The sequence below is a fragment of the Myotis myotis genome, unplaced genomic scaffold, assembly GCF_014108235.1.
Source record: "Myotis myotis isolate mMyoMyo1 unplaced genomic scaffold, mMyoMyo1.p scaffold_m19_p_2, whole genome shotgun sequence".
NCBI lineage: Eukaryota > Metazoa > Chordata > Mammalia > Chiroptera > Vespertilionidae > Myotis > Myotis myotis.
The window spans coordinates 44,670,352-44,695,098 of record NW_023416324.1 but is presented as its reverse complement, the minus strand read 5'-3'; the positions used below and the strand labels follow the sequence as shown (position 1 = coordinate 44,695,098).

Here is a 24,747-nt window from a genome sequence, read left to right as displayed (position 1 = left end):
TATAATAAAATACAATAGATTCTTTTACTTTCCAGGGTTAGTAAGAATAATATGTTAAGTATCAATCTAAAACTTTTTACAAAAGTGGACTTTGCTTGGCTCCATGAACACAAATCAGAAGCCCTGGGTTCTAGTAACAACTCTTTGATCTATCAGCTGTGTCATGTGGGGCCTCAGTTTACTCATCTGTACAATAAGGATAAGGATGCCTGTCATGCCCTTCTCATGATAGTTTTGGTAACTATCAAACACAATCATGCATGTAAAATTTCTTTAAAAACAAAAAAAAAAAAGCAAGGCAAATAAAAGATAGTATAAATGTGTTACTACTATACTTTAGGGCACCATAGCCTATTTCTAGGGATGCATACACACAAGGGTATGGAAATTCCAGATTGTACCAAAGATAGTACTTTTTTATTATGGTAAACTATACATAACATAAAATTTACCATTTTAAACTATTTTACTAGTAAGTGTACATTTCAGTGGTATTAAGTACATTCATGATGGGCAACCATCACTACCATTGATCCACAGAACGTTTTTCATCTTCCCAAACCAAGACACAGTACCCATCAAACAACTCCCCGTTATCCCTTCATCCCAGCCCCCTCCAACCACCATTCTACTCCATCTCTATCAATTTGACTATTTGAGATACTTCATATAAGAGGACTCATATAGGATATTGCTTTTTCAATAAAGAAACATATCCTCGGATATTTTTCCCTTATTTATTCTCCTACCTTTTCTATCTTTGTCTTTAGAACTTGAGTGCAGAAAACAATGGCAGATAATTATTTGAGGATTTCATTTCGTGGGTTCCAGATCCTTGAGGTCTGTGACAGGACTGTGAGTAAGGACCAGACACACTGCCTTGATAGCATCCTCCAAGCCCTGAGGGGGCTGATGCCTCAGCCTGACCTTGATTGCAAATGTGGAAGACTTCTCAGAAGCTGTGATGTTTTGAGGCTATGCAATGAGGACCAGGGAATGGGGTCTGGTTACATTTCTACCATGAAAGCATCGAACTGTGTACCAAGAAGTCACAGGTTCCATTACCAGTCAGGCCATATGCCTGGGTTTTGGGTTCACTCCCTGGTCAGAGTGTGTATGGGAGGCAACCAGAAACCGATTCTCTCTCTCTTTCTCATTCTCTTTTCCTCTCCCTTCCTCTCTCTTTAAAATTAGTGGAAACATATCCTCGGATAAAACATATCCTCGAGTGAAAGCACTGTTTGATATTGAGTGAATCCGTCTCCTCTCTGAGTCGTGTCAGTTAAACTTGAGGCCAACTGTGTTAAATGATCCCACAGCAGTATCAACGTCACACTCATGTTTCGATGGCATTTCTACTCTGCAAGATACAGATTTCATTCTCTCCCTCTATTTCCATCTCCACCCAAGAACAACACATTTTGTACACTAGAAATGGAAGAAGAGAAGGATATCTATGATATATTTTCTGGGAAAATAAAGTAGGATGAATGAAAAACTGGAAAAACAAACAAACAAACTAAACTAAACTGGTTTTAGATATTCCTGGCAGGTCATTTGGTGATTCATCTCTCCTCTGACTGGAGGGAGGGGCGGGGGAGGGGGCAGAATAGAGAGGAGTTTCATAGCACATGCCAAAATGTTATTTAAAACACACACATACCCACGAACAGAGGCTTTGCTCAAATTCAAGGCAATGACTTCACAACTGGAAAGAGAGATACTGAATTAAAGAAACCATATGAATTGTGAAAATAGAGCTACTCAATCATTTTGCATTATCTCTACGTTACACCACCATGTACACCAGCTCTAGGATTCTAAGGCCCTGTTGAGTACAGAAAACAGTGTAGCCAAATATAAGATGTCATAGATGAAAAGAGTTATGTATTTGGAATGAGCAACTACCCTTATCATCCAGGAACTTCACAACTTGGATGCATTTTATATGAGGAGACGCTTCTGGTCTGATAAGAGCCTGGCTCTGGGCAGAAGAACAAGATGACCGAAATTATTACAGCGGAGACCCTTTAACACATAAATTATCGAAGAAAAATGGCAGCTGCTTCAGAACACTGGCTGCCTGCCCCAGGAGCTGGCCCTTGGGGTGCTGGGAGCTCAGTCTGCAGGGCCCACTTTCAGCATGGACTGCAATCAGGACAGCAGGCCTAAGTACCTCATCCATCTGACTTCTAGAGTCAGGTGACAAGTTAGGCATATTATCGCTTTCCCCCCCAGATAGAGTAGCTCTTGTTTGAAAACTATAGCCCCTATTGGCTAGGATAAAGTCAATTTTATGAGTATGGATATTTCCAAAACTGTGTCCTTCAAACAGTTTCATAAATATGAACTGATGAGACCAATGATACATGAAATACTGTAATGATAATTTCTAGTACTCTTAAGAGTTTTATGATATACTAGAGGCCCGATGCACGAAATTCGCGCAATAGTAGGCCTTCCTTCCCTGGGCTGCTGGCATCGGCTTCCCTCTAGCACAGGACCTGGGCTTCCCTCGTCGTCCAGGCTTCATCCAGTCTAATTAGCATATTATGCTTTTATTATTATAGATTTTTTTTCCACAAAAAGATGACAGAAGATAGGTCTATTTCCATTAAACTGATGTCAGAGACTGAAAATTTCTGAGTCATAGGATTTTAGAGACAGAAAAAAACTTCAAGTATTAGCTAAACCAACACCCTAGCGCATTCCTGGTATAGAATTCCTGAGAAAGGTCAGGCAGTCTGGAGAGGGAGATTGCGTCCTCATGAAGGAACAGGCGAGGGGGAGAGACTATGTGAAATTACACTACATCTTCAGCCTTTTGGAATTTTGGTTTCTTCATCTGTAAAAGAGGGAACTATGTTATAAGACTATGTGGGAGTAGAAATAATGTGTGTACAGCAGCAGTGTTCCACTCTTGGTTATCAGTGAGTGTTAGTTTTTTTAAAAAATATCTTTTTGTTGATTTTTAGAGAGAGAGGAATGGAGAGGGATAAAGGGATAGGAATATGTATGAAAGAGGAACATTATTGATCAGCTGCCTCCTGCATGCTCCCTACTGAGGATTGGGCCCACAACCCCGGCATGTGCCCTGACCGTGAATTGAACCAGCAACCTCTTAATTCCTGGGTCGATGTTCAACCGCAGAGCCACACCGGCTGGGCCCCTTTCAGTTTTTTTAATTAAAAAGGTCTTTCATATATTGGGCTGAAATCTGCTTCTTTGTAACTTTTACCTGGTGACCTCAATTGAAATGTCTCATGGAACCATTTTTTCTTTCTTTTATAAGGTATTGCTTCCAATACTTGGGCACAATCATGAGGTTTTCTATAGCCTTTTCTTCTCCAGCTTAAACCTACCAAATTGCCTTCACTATTCCTTAGAATTAATGAATAACACAAGTCATACCTTTAGGGAGTACCAATAGAAAGTGGAGGCAGACAAATTGGGAGCATATTAAGGCAGGATACCTACTTTCGAGGAGCCTAAATGTATAACACAGTCTGGGCAAAACTGGGGCTAAATCAAAATACAATTAAAGTATTATCACTGTGTAGGAGAAAGAGTAATTAAGTTTGATTGGAAAAATCAGAGAAGGCTTCATGGAAGGTGACATTTGAGCTGGATATTCAAGAACTGGAAGGATTTTGAAGGGTTAAAAACTTATGCTGCGGGAATAGCATAGACAAAAGCATGTCAAAGTGAAAATGTATGAAATGTGCCTTGGCCAGTGTGGCTCAGTTGATTGGGTGGGTGTCGTCCCATGCACCAGGAGGTTCCTGGTTTGAATCCTGGTCAAAGCACATGCCTGGGTTTTGAGCTTGATCCCAGTAAGGGGAGTGCATGCAAGAGGCAGCCGATTGATGATCCACTCTCACATCAATGTTTCTCTCTCCCTCTCTTTTCCTCTCTCTCTATAAAGCAATTGAAAAGTAGAAAAAAATGTATAAAATGTTTTAAGGTGGACGCTATGGAATTGTATCCTTCCAAAATTCATATGTGGAAGCCCAAACTCCCAATCAGACCGTATTGGGAGATGCACTCTTTCAATTATGCACCCACTTTTTTTAGTCTGATAGTGTGTTTCTCGCACTAGACTATGAGCATCTTGAAGACAGACACATGTCATTTGTTTCTGTACCTGGCACCTACAAATTCTTATTCAATAGATTACTAAGACAAAATAGAAATGTTGACTTGAAGAGTTCAGAGAACCAGGAAATACTAAAATAGGTCTGTAGACTCTTAAAAACATTCTCTGAACTATATACACTTATAAGAGAGGCAGTTCTCCATATGGCAACAAGACAAGATGTAATCATGATGGAGGCTCTGTCTGTATCCTTCTCCAGCCAACAGTTGCATCAATGTCTTAGATGAGGACCTAATTAATATATAACACAATGTTAGCAGGTTCTGTAGATGCTAAATGATGGCATCAAATAATATGCTAAATCAAACTTGGTGAAATATATAAGAATAGGTATGATGGGAATAGTGAGTACTGAGACATAAAATATTGATTACAGAAGGATGAGAAAGGAGAGATGCAGGTAAATGGCAAACATTGTGAGAACCTCACAGGAAATTTAGTCAACTGCAGGCTCATCATAAGTCAATAAGAAGATGATGCTACCCAGAAGCTGAGAATTTCAGTTGCAGAAATAAAAGTGCAAAATGAAGGGGATGGTCCTGCTGCATTCTACATGGTCCAGGCCTACCTGGGGAACTGTATATTCACTCCAGGAGGCCACCATTTATGGGGGAAGAATCTTGAAAACAAGCGAGGAGGAGAAATAATGAAAATAATGCTAAATGTTTAGCCATAGAAAAAGGAGAATCTTTGGACAATAATATAATGACAATGCACTACCACAGCCATACATGATCTCCCCTAATCCTTAAAAGAACATCATGAGGTCCAGGAGTTCAAGAACTAGGTCCTCTACCTAAGAACAGAAAAGGCCCTCAAAGACCATTCGTCATTTTGTCCCAAAGTTCAAAGCAACACTGGAATTAATGAGGACACTAATAAGTTTCATAACAGATTCTTTAAATTAATAGCACATTGATTTTGACTCTTCTTTTAACTGTACTTACAAACTTATCTACAGATGTATTTTGGCTTTCTTTATTAGTCAAGAATAAGACTATAAGGCACTGCTTCAAACACTACATAGCATGCCTGAGAAGCTTAGAATTACCTGATAAAGAAAACCTCAAGTCATCTTCAAGTCTGAAATGACCACACACAATGCTAAAAAAGTTAGAGTCCATGTCCTTTTGACCAGCATTTAACTTTGTCTGTCTCAAAGTCAGAATGTATAATAATAGGAATTCTTGAATTCCCATTTTATAAATGATCAAAGTGGGGCTCAAAGAGGTTAAGGAATTTACCCAAGGCCATACAACTACTGAGCACTAGAGCAGAAACCGAGACCAACCTCACGACAAAGTCCAAGGACCAGCCTTCCTCCACTTTCTGAGAAGCAGACATAGCAGAAAGAATGTGAATGAAGACCAGTTGGCTCAACATAAGAAAATATAACCTTAGGATTTCTCAAAGACAAACATAGGTTAGCCTTGAGCCATGACACGAAAGCAAGTGTTAATGTAGAAGTGTGCAAATTAGAAATAAAGCATTAATGTAGAACCACTTAGGAAGCTTTTGGAAGCAGTCACATATAAGCTAGAAAGTTGGATTGTATGACCTCTAACGGTCTTCAGCTTAGAGAGAGACCCTCTAGGCCCACCTCCTCTCAAAAGAGCCGAGTAGCTGAGACCCATATGCTAATAGAAGTTTCCCAGAGACATTAACTTTCACAAAACAAGAGTAAATGAAGCTGTTTTAACTGGCCCATGATCCAAACCATTTAGCTGGATTTTGCAGTGATCTTTTAAAATTTCCCCAGGCCTTTCCCAAATCACTTGGCAGGATGAGGACTGCTGAGAACTAACTGCCTAGCAGATTTACATAGCACCAGAGGGATGGGCTTCAGGGGGCAACTTCAACTCGCTACAGGATGCCTCTGTTAGCACCAAAGTGGCATTAATTTTAAGACCAGCATCTCAAGGTCTGCCCAGGAGTTACCTGTTATCTGGGCCCAAGGTTTGATTAGATGGTCATGATCAGCCTGTTCCCACTAACAATCGTTAGCAGAGAGATGCTTATCACCAACAGAAAGGCTTTCTATGAGCTCATGTCTTCAGTGTGGCTGCACTATTAAAAGTTTTCTAGCCCTGCCTGGGTGGGGGTCATCTCGAACCCTGGAAGGCTGTAGGTCCAATTCCCTGTCAGGGCACATATCTAGGTTGCAGGTTCAATCCCCAGTCAGGGCACATAAGTTGTGGGTTCAATCCTTAGTCAGAGCATGTTCAGGAGGTGGTTGATTGATGTTTCTTTCTCTTCCTCTTCCTCTTCCTCTTCCTCTTTCTCTTTCTCTTCCTCCCTCCTTCCCTTCCTCTCTCTCTAAAATCAATAAACATATCCTCAGGTGAGGATTTAAAAAAATAGTTTGGGACAGTTATTTTAAAAAGTATGTAAGTTATAGAAAAAAACAATTTTTTTTAAAATATCACAGAAGGGCAATTAAGAATATCCATCTTCCAGAAAAGATATTCTATAAGCTCAAAAGCTCACAACCTCATTCTTTCTTTCCTCCCTATAAACATGGATTGCTATTTTAGAAGTGGAGTTATTGAGAATATGGCTTGTGAAGTCAGAAAAACCTGAACTTGAATCCTGGCTCTGCCACTTAGTAATTGAGTTACTTTACCTCTTTAAGCTTGTTTTCCTGTCTATAAAGTGGACATAACAGGATCTCCCACCCATGATTTTATGGCACATGAAATGGGATAGTATTGTGAGTAAAGTGTCCAGTACAGCACCTGGGACAGAACAAACATCTAGGAAATATTAGCTGTAAAAGTACTTCTTCCCACAGGGATGTGTTAACTCCACCAAAAAAGTGAGCTTCATAGGAAGAGAGTGTTTTTTCACTACTGTGTCTTTAGTATAATGCCTGGCACACAGTTGGCACTCAATAAATACCTGTTGAATGAATGAGTGAACATAAGTGTTTGGAAAAGAACTGAAATTAGAGACGTGGGAAGAATCTCCAGGAAAACATAACTATCTGAGTTCAAAAGATGAATGAAGGCCATGGATAGAAAAGCCTTGCAAGTCAACGTGAATTCTACACAAGCATATTCCAAAGGCTGGAGTTGGTCAGGTCTGATGAACGTCCAATAGGATCCTTTACAGAAAATGAGTTACTCTTAGTTGCAGCAATTGGGGGCAGAGCGAGAGCCCTCTGAGGCATGTGGGGAGTTGAGCTTCCTAAGCGGCTGGACCAGCTAAAGCTCGGAGCATTTGTTAAAGCAAATGAAGCATTTGATGGAGTAAACCCAGGCAGAGAGATATTTAAGCATGGGGCCTTGACAGGATCTGCCCTGAAGTAATATCGCTTGGAACTAAAGAGATGATTAGTGAGCTTCTCAGGGCCCTACAGGAAATCTTGCCTGGCACAGGAATGCAGAAATTTCCAACCTTGTCTAAGAGCAGTTTCCCCGCACTCCACCGCCTCCTAATGAGGTCTGTAATGGGTTGCAGAGCTCACTGCCTGCTGAAGGCCTCGCTGCCTTCCTCCTATTGTGGGTCCTTATCCCAAACAAGGGACTTGTCCTGCTTGTGGACTAACTTCCCCTACAAGCTCAGGAGAGTTACAATGGAGTTGTGGGCATGTAAGCCTCCAGAAAACAGGCCAGAGCAAATGAAGGGCTGCCCCTACCTCAGACGGCCATGAGCTGGGCCTTGCCGAGGAAGATGTGAAAATCCTTTGTTCCAGGGTAACCATCTGTTTTCAAACAGGTATGTTTACATCCTTCTTTAAAGCACCCACCACTCGTGCTTCCCACACAGCCCAGGGAGCCATTTGCAGAACATCCCAGCGCCTCTGCCTGGAAGCTGAATGCCTCACTGACAGGCACACAGGGGAGGGGACAGAGGGCTGGTGTGAGTGGCTGGGGCCCAGAGCTGGAGCTGGAGCTGAAATAACTGGCTGCAAAGACCCCTGGGTGGTGAGGCTGGCTCTCTCCGCCCCTACATGCTGCCAGAGGCAAACTCCTCCCCTCTGAGCAGGCTTGGAAGAATCAAGATGGACTATAAAGGATCGTTTTCCTGCTCTTTTTTGACAGAATCCCATAGCCCTCATCTTGTAGGTTTCTTTCCCTAAAGTGAAAAGGCTGCTCAAGTAAAGAGGATTAACAAGAGTCCTGGAGAGAGCAGCTTGATTGAAGGAGAACTGATTTCCATGCCATGTGCTTCTAAGTTGGATTCCAGGCAAAGGGACCAAGAGCTTGTTAGTTCTGGAGAGAAAGCAGCCATAGCAAGCTGGCCAGAACCTCCCCTGCTTTCCTATCAAGACAGTGTTCTCACTGCTTCCAGGTTTAGATCAGATTTTTTTATTATTATTATTGCTATAAAGGAACACGAAACTAACTTTGGGTGATCAGGAAAGGCTTATCTGAGGAGATGACAATTGCGCCCAGACCTGAAGGACAGCAAGAGAAGAGGATTCTGGGTAGAGAGAATAGCATATCAATATGCGTTTCGGTCAGGAACGAGCCTGGCTTGCTGGAGGGGCTGCAAGGAGGCTAGTGTGGCTGGTGCATAGCCTGCTGAGGAGAACAGTGCAAGGGGAAGTTTGGGAGATGAGGCAATGCTGGGTCATTAGGGCCTAGGACTTCCAGACTTGCCCTGTGGTTCCATTGCTGTCCTGGGTCCTTTCTAGCAAAGTAAAATCCCTCTGTGCTTTAGACTTTAACCTACAAAATTTTTCTACCCAGAGGGAGAATGAAAGACTGCCTTTCACGGAGGGTTAAACATCAGATTATAATCAGTAATGATAATCCATTACACATAAAGTACTTTATCTGTTTTTAAGCATTACACACACACACACACATGCAAATCAGTTTTATAAAAATTTCTTTTTATAAAATGTAGTTCCTAGAATTTTAAAGTTGGGAAAGATAGGAGGAGAACTTCTCATGCTGCAAGGAGGAAACTCAAGTTAGGAGATTTACCTGAGGTTCGAGCTGTTCATTAGAGTAGCATCTTGGAATAGAAATATAATCCCAGTGACATGTGTGATGGTAAAATGTTTAGTAGCCACATTTAGAAGAACCAGGCAAAATTAAATTTAATAATAGATTTCACATAATCCAATATGTGAAACATTATCAATTCAAAAAATTATTACTAAGTTATTTTAAGTCCTTTTTTTCATACTAAGCCTTTGGGATCCAGTTGTGGCTGTACACTGACACTAATCTCACTGTGAACTGACCACTTTCAGGTGCTCAACAGCCTCAGGTATCTAGTGTCTGAAGCCTTGGAGCTTCACAATGGCCATGGAGTTGAGTTGGGTGTGAATATAAGCTCTTTCTTAAGTGCTCTTTCCCCAGATCATGCTACCCTACCCTTGGGAATAACAGAACATCTGCAGTGAGCAGTATCTGTGCTAGAGTCTGTGAGGGCACGTCACACTTTATCCGGCGCTTGTGACAACCCTTTAGAGCCAGTGTCACTTCCCCCCTTTTCCATAGGAGGTTATAGAGGTTCCAAGTGCTTCTGCTGTTGACGGTGGCAGGACAATGTCAGTCCTTTAAAGAAAGCGATGCTATCAACATTAGGAGGATATGGCTAAGGCCAAAACCTGCTGAAATTGGGCTGTATTAAACACCACATGGCTCCCCCAGCAATTTCACCAGAAGTTCCTGCAACCAGCTACCAGTTTTGAAAATGAAACAAAGGATGGATGAGCTGCCAGAGACTCCAGTCCCAGAAGGACTGTTCTTTAGCTTACCAAGTACCGAGGTTCCTGTCCCAGTCCACCCTTATCTTGCCCCTTCGCCCACTACATGCTCCAAATATGCATAATAAGTTGCACGAGGAAAGGACTCAGCTACCCCTTTCGAACTAGCTGTGAACTAAGCTCCAAGCTATAGGCCAGTCAATAGCATTTAAATAGACTCTTTATGTGCCATGGAAAATCAAGTAGAAGAGAGGGGGGACAAGAGGAAGCAACCACTCCTGAACTAGAGAACCTGGTCCCAGCCCCTTGACGGTCAAGTTCTCAGGGAAGAGGTGCATTAAGGTGCTGAGGCCAGCATGCATCTGTCTATTGTGACCATGCAGACAGCTGTCCTATGGCAATCCATAGATGTGTTTCTTGTGGCCAGGAAAACCATCTTAGGTGATAGATACCAATACCTTCACCCACAAGTGAGCAAAAGGAAGCTCAGAGTCATAGTAACTCCAGAACCCATGTTCATGAGGACCAAGCTGTGCATTTCCCTACTATGTGCAAAACTCCAAGGCCATGGAGAAAACCAGCTCTCCATTTAAAAAGCAAGCCAGGCCCAGCCAGCGTCGCTCAGTGGTTGAGTGTCGGCCTATGAACCAGGAGGTCACTGTTTGATTCTCGGTCAGGGCACATGCCCAGGTTGCTGGCTTGATCCCCAGTGGGAGGCGTGCAGGAGGCAGCCAATCAATGATTCTCTCTCATTATTGATGTTTCTATCTCTCTCTCTCCCTCTCCCTTCCTCTCTGAAATTAATAAAAATATATTTAAAAAAAATAAACATAAAAAAGCAAGCCAGGGCAAAACTACCCCCAAATCTAGTCTGTGAGCACGGAGAACTAGTTGCAGTTGGAAGCGGGCCTCGGTATTTTTTTAAAGTAGTAGGCTCCCTCCCTTTCAGCTACCTGGGGCTACAATTTCCAGTCCCTTCTCCAAAAGAAACATTTGGCTTTCTGTAGAGAACCTCTGAGATCTCATGTGCCTGAGAATGGAAGAAGGGGATAAGAGGCCCTCCTCACTCCCCACCCCAAGCCCCCTGGGGAAGCTGAGGTTGGGCCCCTGTGGATCCATGTACTTTAGGAGGCCCTTGGTTCTGAAGCATTTGTTTCAGACATTACCCCCCTACCCCATCAATAGTAGCTTTCATCAGCTCTTCCCCGGTGGTCTTGTGTCTTTTCAATTTCATTTCCTGTTGGAAAGGTAACTGTTTAGTGCCACTGACTGCACTGGGTTAAGAGAAAACCAGGGCCTGAGTGAGGCTGGGGAGCCAGGGTAGGGTAGGATTGATGGAAACAGAGTGGCAAAGTGAAGAGAATGGCATTAAAGAATATCACGTGTTGGATTTTATTTTGACTGCTCCCCCAAGTGAGAGAAATTGCCCTGCAGGAGCAGGGGATAGAAAGGCAAGGGAGATAGTGTCATCAGCTGCCATGCTGCATTTGGCCTGAGGCCTTGGTGGGAGTCTTGGCACTACCACTCACCAGCTGTGCCCCATAGCCAAGTCCTTTAACTCTGTCATCTACCTGTTCTACTGCAAAGGCTGGTGTGAATTCACATGATGTATGCAACATGCTTAGCAAGTGCATCACACCTAGTAGGTATTCACACGTAGTAGCTATGAACTGGCACAGATGCTGTTTGAACCTATCAATTTAACACCAGATTTTCTACTATACACCAGACATTGTGCAATACGAGCATGCCCATAGATTAGAGAGCCCCTGATTTTAAAGAGACAGGCACAAAATAGAGCATTTCAATACATCATGGTAAAGACTCTAATCAAGATAGACATAAAGAGGTATAGAGAACATATGAAATATTTAGGGGCACTGTTGGCAGCATGGTCAATGGGCTGATGAAAGATTTTATTAATTGTCTTTCTCTCTTTTAGAATGTAAAGTCCAACAAAGCGGGAATACAGCCTGTCTTACTCAGCACTGTGCTCCTTAGGAGTGCTATGGGGGAAAAGGGGTGAACGAATGTTCATGGTGATGCTTAAGTAAAGAAGGAATTAGCCAAGTGTAGAACGGGGCTAAAGATATCCAGTCAGAAGAAACTGAACCAGCAAAGACATATCCCTAAAGATATTTTTAGGAAATTAAGAGGCAGGCTGTTGGAACAAATGGAGTACAAAGTATGGAGTGTAGGGGTGAGGAGAGAGGATTCGACAGGGGTAAGACTATGGAAAATCTTGTTTACCAAGCTAAGAAGTATGGCGCTTGTATGGGTGAACACTCGTGTATAATGTCACTGTGGGCAGTTGCTGGCATGGGCTGATTTGACAGGACCTGTAATTCCTGCTCCAAGCCTAAAATATGCTTTCCTTGCGAGACTGCCAAAGTACCTATGATTTTTTTTATTTTATTATCAAGCCCAAAGTAATAAGCACATTAACCAAAAACAGCTGCTACTTCTTATTCTCCAATTAGTTTATCAGATTTGCTAGCCAGATCAATTTTCACAGCAACCATATGAGGTAGTTACTTTCATTAGCTCATTTGACAAATGAGGAGACCAAAGCACAGATAGGTTGAGTAGCTTGCCCAAAGTCACACAGCATTCCAGTAGTAGAGTCAGGATGCAAACCTAGTTACCTTGGCTACAGAATCCATTCTCTTAACCACCGTTTTATTTCAAATGTATCTTCCAGTTCACCATTTCTCTCTTCAGTTGAATGCATCCACTGTTTAACCCATTTGATGAATTTTTCATTTCTATAACTTTTTTAATTCTAGAATTCCTATTTAGTTCTTTTAAAATGTCTACTTTTTTGTCATATTATCCTGTACTTGCCCTGTGGTTTCTATTCCCTCTTTCATCACCAAACATTTTCTAACATTTATACTCTCCAATTCATCTGTTGCATTTAGTTTCTAAGATATGAACTTCTCCACATGTTTGATCTGCTGGCTCTCACTTAGGGTGGAATTTCTCTTTCTCTCTCTCTCTCTCTCTCTCTCTCTCTCTCTCTCTCTCTCTCTCTCTCTCTCTTAATCCTCACCCAAGGATATATTCCCATTGATTTTTAGAGAGAGTAGAAGGAAGGGGGAGAGACAGAGAGAGGGAAACATGGATGTGAGAGAGGCACATTGATTGGTTGCCTCCTGCATGCACCCTGACCAGGACTGGAAATCGAGCATGCCACTGAGGTATGTGCCCTCCACCAGAATTGAACCCAGGACCCTTCAGTCTTGGGCCAATGCTCTATCCATCGAACAAAATGGCTAGTGTGCATTTTTCCTCTCTTGCATGCATCCTATCTAGCAAAAGAGTAATAAGCAGGTCGACCATCACTCCAACACACAAGATGGCCACCCCCATGTGGACACAAGATGGCCAGCAGGGGAAAGCAGTTGGGAGGGACCAGGCCTGCAGGGGAGGGAACCAGGCTGGAAGGGGAGGGCAGTTAGGGGCAATCAGGCCAGCAGGGGAGCAGTTAGGCATCAATCAGGCTGGCAGGGGAGTGGTTAGGGGCAATCAGGCAGGCAGGCAGGGAAGTGGTTGGGAGCCAGCAGTCCTGGATTGTGAGAGGGATGTCCGACTGCCCGTTTAGCAGTCAGACATCCCTCGAGGGGTCCCAGATTGGAGAGGGTGCAGGCGGGGCTGAGGGACACACCCCTCCCTCCCCTGCACAAATTTCGTGCACCAGGCCTCTAGTAGTATATATAAAAGTAAACGTAACATCAGCAGGAGTTTGCTGCTGTTGTTTTGATTTTTTTAAAATTTTGATTCTGGTGTGAGACCCACATGCACTGAGATGTTGAGACACTTTTATGACCTGCTTTTCAGTATCTCACAGTTCAATTAATTCCAGACCAAGTTTTCACGTTATCTTCTTGGCTTGTGGCTTGTGCACTATATAATAAGAACCCCAAACCCATACACGTTTAGCATAGGTTTGGTTTGGATTTCTCATGGGTGATCCCCATGACCCAGGGTGGCTGACAGACTTCCATAGTGGAAACCTCGGCAGAATCTTCCTTATTTGATGCTCAGCCTCGTCATTCCTCACTGAAAGCTAGCTACATAGGCGGTTGTTGGCTATGGCCTCAACGCTCATCCCCACTGGGTACTTACTGAAACTCCAGCCCCTACGAACCCTACACACTGCCCATATTTTCATAGGACCTTTTGTTTAATTCCTTCTCACTAATCATTGCTCCATTACTGAGCTCGCTCTTTGTTTCTAGCACCTGGGATTTCTACTTTTTGCATATAAGTCTGGCAATGGATTTTTTGCCATTGTATATTTTCTCCAGCATCTCTCTGTGATCGGCTGATATGTCCCTTGAAAACCTAGTCCATCAAATTGACCAGAAGGTTATGATTAAGCACTTCGGTATCAGTCTTTCCCTTATGGAGGACAGAGACCTTTGTCTGATTCATCTTTCGATCCTAAGTCTTACAGTGCCCAGAACAGAGTAGGCAGCAATCAAGATTTGATCAATGAATGAATGAATTAATCATCTTTTCTTTTATTTTAAGTGGGAATGAAAGAGCATGCAATAATGATCTTCTAGACAAAGAAGATACCAAGAATCCCTGGAAAGCCATCCATGCTCTCTGGAAGGTCATGCTGAACATACAAAAAGTTTGAGGCCTGCCTGAGTTCAGTCCTTTGGCCTGTAGGTTCATTACTACTGACACTACTTCTCTCTTGAAGGGCAATCACCGCTAATTACATGCTGGTCTAGCAGAACTATGAAGGCTGGCAGGCTAGGATCTTCACAGGGCTCTGCTGCCTTTCAGCACACACTGATGTCCCTTCATAGCCACCCTTGGAACCTGATTAATAGCATGTAGGAGAAAATAATGTCATTTTTCTTGTTGGTGCCATAAGGAGCTGGCCAATTAAGTTCACATTTTTGGAGCACCTGACACAGAGTAGGCACAGAGTTAACGTTTAGTGTGCTTCATGTCTTCTTCTCCATTAAAAACAGTTCATAAATGTTTGTTGAAAATCTTCTGCCTCCTGGGTACTGTGCTTGGTGCTGGAGGTGGAGAAGAGTAACATACAGTCCCTGTTTCAAGCCTTAATTAGATAAAGAATTTTCAGATCAAACTGAATAAAAAATTACTCTAAATGTCCTTTGATTTAAGGTGAAAAGACATCTCACCTCATCCTGCCACCCTAAAATACCTAAGAAGCATAACCAGCAAAATAATTTTGTCTATGACTACGTTGTACAGTTCTCTTACCTCAGAGAAGAAATACACTCCCAGTAAATATATAATAGAGAGCTGATCATCAAAGGCAATTTTTTATTTGTTTTTTGGTTAATCCTCACCCAAGGATATTTTTCCATTGATTTTTAGGAGAGTGGAAAAGAGAGGGAAAGACAGAAACATTGATGTGAGAGAAACACATCGATTGGCTGCCTCCTGCACGAGCCCTGACCAGGGCCAGGCCAGGGAGGAACCTGCAACCAAGGTGTGTGCTCTTGACCAGGATGGAACCTGGGAGTCTTTGGTCCGCAGGCCAACGCTAACTGGCTAGGGCTCCTCAAAGGCAATTTTTGACAATGAGTTTTGAGTTCCTTTTATCATTATAATCCCAGAACCTTGAATCGTGCCTGAACTAAAGTAGAAACTCAGTAAATCTGTTGAATGTATTGGCACACATATATGTGGGTATGGCCCATCCATCTATGTCCCCAGATATGGTGTGGCCCATCATTCCACACATATTTATTGAGGATTTCCTATGAACAGCAGTCTGTCTGAGATCTTGTGATGGGGACAAAGACAAAAAAAAGAACAAGATATCTTACCTATGAGGAATTTCCAGGTTTAAGGGTGAGGTATCTAGGTATGTCAGTCACCATGACATAACATAGAAAATGCAAAGAGAAAACCACGGAAATGGGCTATGGGAGTTCCAAAGGATAGGCCACTTCCTGCAGAGGCAGAGGGATTAGGTAAGACTATGGCTCATGGAGACTTTATGCTCAGACTTGAAGGAGAAGTAATTTGCCACCTTGTAGAGGGAGAGAGCGGGTATTGGCAAGGAAGGAAGGGCCAGTCAGATGGGAAGAATGACTTAGACAAAAGCAGAGGGTCAGAAAAGCACAGGCTATATAGACAGAAATACAAATTTGGCTGGAAATGCGTAAAGGGGTATGGGGGAGACTAAGGAGAAATAAGGCTGGAAAAGTAATATGAGACCATGGCAGGGGCTTTAAATGTGTCCTGATTTATCATTCCAGGATAGAGGCTCTCTATAGAGTAGCCAGTGCTTAGCATATGGCCAGGCTTCATTAACACTACAACAACCTCATAGTAGGAACCTGCTCCCCACGCGCACAGAGGAAGCTGCCATCTGTATGCGCAGGCAATTACAAACACTTCACATACTCTGTCCTGAACCCTGCAAGCGTATCAAATACTCACTGTAAAAGGTCACCCAGCAAACAGCTCTGAGCAATCCTGGCTCAGGCAGAATCAAATCCCCTAAATAAGATCCACTAGATGCCGTGTCAGGAAGGTCAGCAACAACCCTATTTCACATCTTGAAGCGTTTTCACCATGTGGAACATTTTAGGGGAAGAAGGTAGAGGAAAGAGAAAGAGAGAGAGAGAAGAAAAAAAAAAACCCTCCAGAAAAAATAGAATTCCAAGTCATTAAATGTGAAATGATCACAAAGTAAGCAGGGAATTTATTTTGGCCCCCACCTCTTTCCAGTGATTTAAAAAGCAGTTGATTTCAAAGTAGCTGTGCCAGGGTTCGAACTGGAGTTTCACGCCTCCCTTCCTCCCCCTCCCCCAGTGGGTCCCCACTGTGTACCTTTGTCGAGCTCACTTGAAATGTTCCATGATGAGGTAGGCACTAACTCAGCAGTGACTGACAACTCTGTTTCTGAAAAGAAAAAGGAGGGAGGGGAGAGAGATGAGGGCAACATTAACCTCAGTAACTTATGGGCTGTTAGAAGCATTACAGAAGATTTCCTAAGGCCCTGCCTTCTGAGAGAGACCGCTGCCATTCCATAGCGTATTAAACAGAACGGCCGCTCCCCCTGCCAGGCAGAGGTGCCTGCGTTGAAGAGGCTGTCCAGATGAATGATCTGTAGGCCAGATCGGAAGGTTGTTGTGTTTGAAACACAGGCTTAAAAATTAAAATGCAAACATTTCATTAACAAAAAGCCAAGCCTGCAAAAATGATCCACCATTATCAAACGTAAGCTTTCCCATGTCTTGTTAGAAGGCCAGTCTTATACGGATATATTCAACAGTCCTCTCACGAAAAATAAGGAAGACCAATGTTGCTTTGGCTGCTGATTTCATTCATGTTTGTGAATTTATAGCATTTGTACTCCTAGAGAAACCCATGCCTCTATATTGAAACCCTCAGTCAAGACAAAAGATAGCATTTGAATACGGAGAGCTATCTGTGGTTAACTGAACTGAAAAGATAAATTTCAAAACCACCATAAATTAAAGCCAATATGCAAATCAACAAACTAAAGGTCATAATATATTATGAAGATTTTAAAACTCCTCACTAATATGCTGTAATAATACAAATGATAACTTTGTTGTTTTTGCAAATGTAAGCCATGACACCATTCTACTAGTACATTTTCATAGGATTGCACTAATCTCTCCTTAGGTGACTTCTACACATACACACACACACACACACACACACACACACACACACACACACTCACTCACTATGTTATGAAACTTTAGTGCTGTGCAGGATCTCAGAGTCCCAGAGCCCTAGGCCATTAGAGATATGGTACCCATGCTGTAAGTTCCCCTTCCTTCAAGCTGGTACAGACATCACTCATCAATCATGGCCCTTCTTGTCTAGTAAACCTGGGATCTGCCTTGGCGTCTTTTCAACACACTCCTCTAGGCAGCCACTAAGAATGCATCTGAGTTGGCTTCTGAGGTGAACTTTAGTAAGTGGAAGAATTGGGATTCAAATCCAGGTCTGTCTGACTCTACCACCCACACACAACTCCCAGCAGCCCGTGCTGCCTAGTACTCAGGTCTATGAAACAAACCTGAGTTGCTTTTCACCTCACCTCTCCCTTGCTTCACCTTTTCACCTAGATAAGCACACTTTCCACATTTCCTTATTTGCTGATGGGAACTGTCTGCCACATGGTTGTAGGAGCCACACGCCACCGCCAGTGAGCTTGGCCAAGGACAGGATGTTTACCTGCGGAGACCTTGCAGGGGCCCACTTGTAGCTTGTCTCCTGAGTCTTCGATCAACCTGCCACACACGGCTGAGACAAAAGGGTTGTTTGGTTTGTACATACCTCTTTGGTTTGCCTCTTTCCCTGTCCACGTGGGAAAGGAAGCCAGTGGGAAAGAAAGTACACAAACCATACATGCCCTCCCTATTTCATGTGGCCCCTGTCGCCTCCTACCTCCTGAGGGGGAAAAAAAAGCATAGATTCTTTTAAGGGTACCTGAAGTCGGACAGGCTGTATGACCGAGGTCTTAAAGCACATAAAATTCCAAATATGAAACCAAAAAGAAACATTTACCCAAATAAGAAAACTGCTTAACACAACACCCAGGAAAAGGCTGTGCTTCTGCTTCAGCCACTTGTCCTGGGAAGAGCATTTACGCAGGTGATCCCACCAGGAAGAGCTGAGTGTCCACACTGCAGGGCCCTCAGAGAATGACTCTCACCCAGTTCCACCCTGGCCCCATCCTGATACCACCCACTTGGCGTTTTGAATAATAATAGCCCCTTGTTTGCAGTAGCAGGGGCCACTGTGGTTTGCCTTAGAAAAAGGCTCATCAGCCCAGCCAGTGCGACTCAGTGATTGAGTGTTGACCTAAGAACAGGAGGTCACGGTTTGATCCCCGGTCAGGGCACATGCCCAGGTTGCTGGCTCCATTGCCAGTATGAGGCATGCAGGAGGCAGTGGATCAATGATTTTCTCTCATCATTGATCTCTCTCTCTCTCTCCCTCTCTCTCTCTCTCTCTCTCTCCCCGCTTCCTCTTCGAAATCAATAAAAAATATTTTAGAAAAGAAAAAGGTTTATCAAACACTCCAACGTGCATGCTTCAGGGAACTTGGGAACAGAAGCATGGTAATCAAGGAGGCATTTCAAGAGTGGAAGCTAAGGGTGGCAAAGTGGTGGGATTAAGACAGATCTTGACAACATTTACATTCAATATTTTCATAGCTTCATCTTACTGCTGCTCACAGTTACATTGCCAGCATTATAGGCTTCATTTTGCAGTACTAATTTTATAGAAAGTTAGTTGTAGTATGTCACTTGGTTTTTCTAACCTGAGTTTGAATATAATTCAATCGCTGATTGAATATAATTTAGGGCTGATGACAAATGAATAGAATCTTGGCACTGCTAACAGTGAAATTGTCCCCATGTGTCCCTGGACAATAATTACCACTTGGTTCATGGGGTACAGCAAAGATCATTTCAATTCACAAGCTCATTAAGGGACTGTGATGATTTGGAGGAATGTTGTTCTCAGCCTCAAGATCTATTGCTTCAGATAACCGCATATTCAGCTTCTCAGATAAAATGATAATAAAAACAGATCAAGTATTTTGAAATATAAATAATCTCGCTCTGAAAAATATTATCTTGAGCCACATTTGTAAAAGGTTATTTTATGTGAAAAGTTTAGTAATTCCCCTCACAAAAATAATGTTTAATAAGCACTGCCCCCCACCTGCCCCATGAAAGGAAGGCTGAAGTTTACCTAAAAGAAATTGAGCACATCTCAACTTGACCTCCATTGATTCCAGAGTCAGCAGCAGTGTTAGAGAGATACATAACCATCAGTCTCGACCCTGCAGTACAAGCATGTCAAACTCACAGCCCACGGGCCACATGCCTCATTTGTTTGGCCCGTGTTAGCCTTTGAGTTTGACATGCTTGCTGTAGTATCTCCACTGGTGGATTCGGTTCCTCTCCTATTCTCACCATGGCTAAGGGATGAGCTATTTAATACCAGACGAGCAGCTTTTCTTTGTGTAAAATTACTGTGGTAACAGCAAATTAGTATGTGTCAATTAGGGCACAGTACAATATTTCATAGAAATAGACACCTAGATTAAAATACTAACTTCTGTCATTTATAATTCTGTGATCATGGGAGTTACTTTCTGTAAGATGGGGACAGTAAAGCTGTCTCACAGGACTGCTGGAAGGATTAAATTAGACAGTGGGCCATAGGGTCCTGTAAAGTGCCCAGCACAGAACGCACACTCAAGGATCTTTCACGCTGCCCCCTCTGTAGCCATTCTCCACGTGGACATACTCCAGTTAGCTGCTAGGTCCTTGTCTGGGTTTGAAATAACACAAATGCCGTGCTCTTAGAAAGATTCTATTTCACATGCCTTACTAATCCAAGCCAATCTTTTCATTTTGTGAGGTTTTCCTGAATTGGTCACCAGCTCTCTCAGAACATAAGTGTTTTATGTGGTTTGATCCAACTGAGGCAAGTGGAGCATGTTTTAGAAAACGCCAGCTCTTATCTTTCCTGACCTCGGCGGGAGGGCGCACCATTCTTCTCCCGATTTGATCAATAGGAGCTATTATCTTTGCAGTTTCACTGATGATTGACTTCTTGGCACTGGTTCTGCAAACCATAAGGTTTTGGTATTTAAGCCTGAACAGTGGGAGTGTTATTTGGAGGGAAGGAGAAAAAAAAAGAAGCCTTGAATCCTCCTCATTGATAAAAGCCTGTGCTTTCCAAAAGGATTACTGGTTCATCTCAGCAGTTGGCAGGTAGAGACCCAACGTTCACAGGAAGCAGAAGCTCTTCCAAAAAGCACCCGGCCATGCCACATCCTGTCTCCTGAGCCAGTGATACGTGAGGTTACACAGACATGGACCAGCACGCTCATGAGACCAGTGTCCAGCCCAGTGGTCACAAAGGAGAGTGTGAGGGGACAAGTGGCTACCCCAGAGCCTTTCTCATAAATGTGGCAAAGCCATTAATTTGTTGAAGAAAGAAAAAGTTTTTTAAATATATTGACATCTGTGGCATTCATCTTTTTATATAGAAGAAATTGAAAAAAAAAAAAAAAGTTCTCCAGATCTATGAGGCTCTCCTTTTGCTCAGAGATCTTCTGAACAGTTCTACAAGGTGGGTAGGTACCACCTTCATCTTCATTTAAAGACTGAAGAATCTGAGGCAGGGCATACTAAGGCACTTGCCTACTTAAGTTTGTTGGGGTGGGAATGGGGACTGTGGTCAAACCCAGGGGGTCTGAAGGCAGAGCCAGTGTCTCAAACTGCCAAAATGGGGTTGGGTGGAGGCTGCTCTCAGACTTCTGACCTACTCAGCCCCAGAAGACCCTGTGAACTTTAAGCTCTGCAGAACACAGTTTGAGAACCAGTACCAGAGGCTACACTCCTCTCCCATAAGTGGTTGGTTCCCTAATTCTAAAACCTAAAGAGGATGGTAGGCAACACAAAGGGAGGAGAGGAAGCAAGTCTCGATTATACACAAATGCTTTACCCCCTTGGGAAATACTATCTTTTCTTTAAATCTGCTAAATTAATATTTAAGTTCACACGCAGTTCTTGTATTTAAAGGAATTATGCTACCAAAGCACCATGGCAACACACATCTTTAAAGTGAATACAAACAGTCTTGAAAACTATCTTACTTGAAATTGTCATGCTTGGGGTCTCTTCCATGGAACTGTAGGGATTCACTCATTCATTCATTTGACACACGTGTGCATGGTCATTTCCCATGTATAAGAACTGGGATTAAAAAAGCTTGACCTGGTCCCTAACAATGATCAAGACCCTACAGTCTACTGGGAAAGTAGTACAGAGACAAGATTATAAACTACGATGGGACAACAGTAGAAAAGGACAGAAATGGCCTCCCTATCCCATGAATCATTCCTCCCACCTCATCCCATCCAGACCACAGACACCAAAACTACTGAATAAAATATCATAAAAAATATAATGCATAGCTCAGATTGAAGAGGACATTCTCAGGTGCCCAAAAGGAAGAGAACAGCAAGCTGGAACTGATGCAGAAGGTGCCCTGTGGGCGGTGAGCTGTGTTGTCAGTGCTCATTTGAAAACCAAAGATGTGACCAGAAGAATTTCTCCCCTAAAGCCTTCATGAGAGCCTGGAGAGTCCCCCATCTGTGAGAAGGGAGTGGAAACACTTCTCCCAATGGCCCAGACAGCTGCTAGGACCCTTGTAGTCCATCCAGACCTTGGGTAGGGTGGGAGGAAATGTCTACACAAGAAATCAAAAGGGTGTGTAAAGACCAGAAAGGTCTAAGGTATCCTTCACCAAGTTTCCCTCCATGGTTATTGTAGGGAGCAGCTATAGTGTCAAGACTTGGACTGACCTGTGGCAGGGCCACAAACAAGTCCCAGCTTGGAGGGCAGAACCCTCCTAGCATAATTAAGCTTGACCTTATAGTTCTCCCTAGTTCCTTCCTAGGTAGCTAATGGGCTGTGGGAGGTGCAGCAAGTGCTACCAAAACAAGGTGAAACTCACAAGAGCACTGTAAACATGTTGACCACTCCCCTTGCTTTGCTTTGTGTGCTCTGACTATAAAATAAAGCTTCAGCTTATGGGCTGGGTCACTGTTTCCTCATCCAGGCACAGTGATCCGACCTAGGCCCAACTGTATTCTCTTGTCTGTCTTCTTTAATCCTTCACCACTCCTCCTCAGGTTCACCCTTGGCTGTGCTGGCGCGGCACATGTGGCACCCAACGTGGGGCCTAAATACAGGGGTACTACAATTGTAAGGTGAAAGGACAATCCAGTGAAGAAGGTAAGGAGTGAAGTTTAATAATAGCTAGGTGTAAAACATGGGAAATTCAGGATCTCAGGAAAGGGGTCTCTAAAACAATGCTCAAAGAAGCATAGTCAATTTCTTAAGTGTTGTCTAAGGACTGTAAAGCAAAAAATGGAAGTCAAAAGTACTGAAATGTAAATAGTGAAGGTACTAACTGAGATATTGCTTAGCGTTAAAATTTTAACCTTTATAACAAAGAAACCGTAGGTGACATAAGTAGAACGTAATTGTCATTTAAAGAAAGTTAGAGATAGTTAAACTATATATTAAGTGCCATATTTAAAAGAGAAAATTGAAGGTGACTTAAGAGAGGCCTTCAAATACATGGCACAGGAAAGATTGCATCATTTGAAGCAGAATTACTCTTAATGGCATTATTAGTTCAAGATGGGCAATTGTTAATTTAGAAGTCATAGGATAAAATTTTGGAGAAATATTAGAAACTAAAAGATAGAAAATGAGAAGATAAGTTCAGTAGAAAACTAGAAGATAAAAAATGAGATACAGATTAAGTAGAAAACTGGAAGTAGAAGATAGTACAGGTACAAAAATAAGGAAGAAATTAAATTTTTAATACTTTATATGTGCATGGGCACTGGACTTCATGGGGATTTGCAGGCTCAGTTAAAGTGTAAAATTTATAAAGGTTGCAACCCAGGGAAGTTTAAACAAAGGCCAGCCAAGCCTGCCTATAACTAACAAACCATTATCTTCCCCACCTGAGGCAAAGCAGGAGGGGAAGGAAAAAACTTTAAATTGGATATACTTGACAGCTTTTCCAAATGTAATATTTTAAGAATTTAACTGAGAGACAGCTTTGTGACATCTCAAGGGCCTTGAGGTGACACAAAAATCTACTCTCTACAAAAAGAAAAAGGGGGAGAAGAACGCTATGTGTTAAATTTTTTGAATTACGATGCAGAGGGCTGTACAGTGGCCAAAAGGAGTTAGACCTCCAGTGCAATAGCCTCCACTGGGTTAGCCCAGTGGAAGGCTGCACAAACTGAACAATGGTTTGGACCAGATCCAGTAATGATGTGGGGAAGAGGTTGTGTTTGTATCTTTCCAGAAGGAGCAGCACAGCCAATTTGGGTGCCAGAGCATTACGTGCATCACCACAATGTACCCAGAGAAACTCCTTGTCCCTTCATTCAAAAGACTGAGAGTTGCCCCATGACAGTAATGAGGAAGAATAAAACAAAGGCTATGCAAGGGACCGAGGTGCCAACATGGGATCAGCTGAAGAAGTTAAGATTGAGGCCCAGAAGATGGTAGAAAAGCAAGAAGTGGAAGCTACTCCATCAATCATGTTTCTGGCTTTGCTAGCATTGGTTAGCTGCCAGTCTTTTGTAAAGTCTTGTGCAGTCAAGTCCGAGGACTCTGAGTAGATATACGCCAGCACAAAAGTTGTAGCTGAAAATGTTAACATGTCTGTAGTTTGGTTTCTCTCTTATTGCTGTGTTGCATTGGCACTGTTTTCTTATTGTTTTATTAATAGGCAGAGTTTTGTTCTTGATGTTCAAGATTTACTTTTATGTTTTATTGTAGTAGCTTAAAAACAAAAAAGGGGGAGATATAGGGAGTGGCTATAGGGTCAAGCCTCAGGCTCACCTGTGGCAGGGCCACAAACAAGTCCCAGCTTGGAGGGCAGAACCCTTTTAGCATGATTAAGCTTGACCTTATAGTCCTCCCTAGTTCCTTCCTAGGTAGAAAATGGGCTGTGGGAGGTGCAGCTAGTGCTACCAAACAAGGTGAAACTCACAAGAGCATTGTAAACATGTTGACCACTTCCCTTGTTTTGCTTTGTGTGCTCTGACTATAAAATAAAGCTTCTGCTTGCAGGCTGGGTCACTGTTTCCTCATTCCAGATCCAACATAGCCCCAGCTGTATTCTCTTGTCTGTCTTCTTTAATCCTTCACCACCCCTCCTCAGATTCACCATTGGCCATGCTGGCATGGCACAGTTATAACATCTGTAATCATGGTACAATATAAAAACTAGGGATTTGACATTGTTACAATGTGTGTAGAGTTCTATGTCATTTCATCACATATGTAGATGTGATGAAACCACTGCTGTAATTGAGACAAAG

At 42.8% G+C, this 24,747-nt stretch overlaps 1 protein-coding gene across 1 annotated transcript in view; it reads right to left on the bottom strand.

Moving 5' to 3' along the window:
* Window positions 1-16,851, bottom strand: part of ROR1 (receptor tyrosine kinase like orphan receptor 1) — a 166,868-nt gene extending 150,017 nt beyond the window's left edge. The window contains exon 1 of the mRNA XM_036351568.1: window positions 16,656-16,851. Within this exon, the coding sequence (XP_036207461.1) occupies window positions 16,656-16,851 (196 nt within the window). The remainder of the gene's footprint in view (window positions 1-16,655) is intronic.
* Between the last annotated feature and the right edge of the window lie 7,896 nt (window positions 16,852-24,747).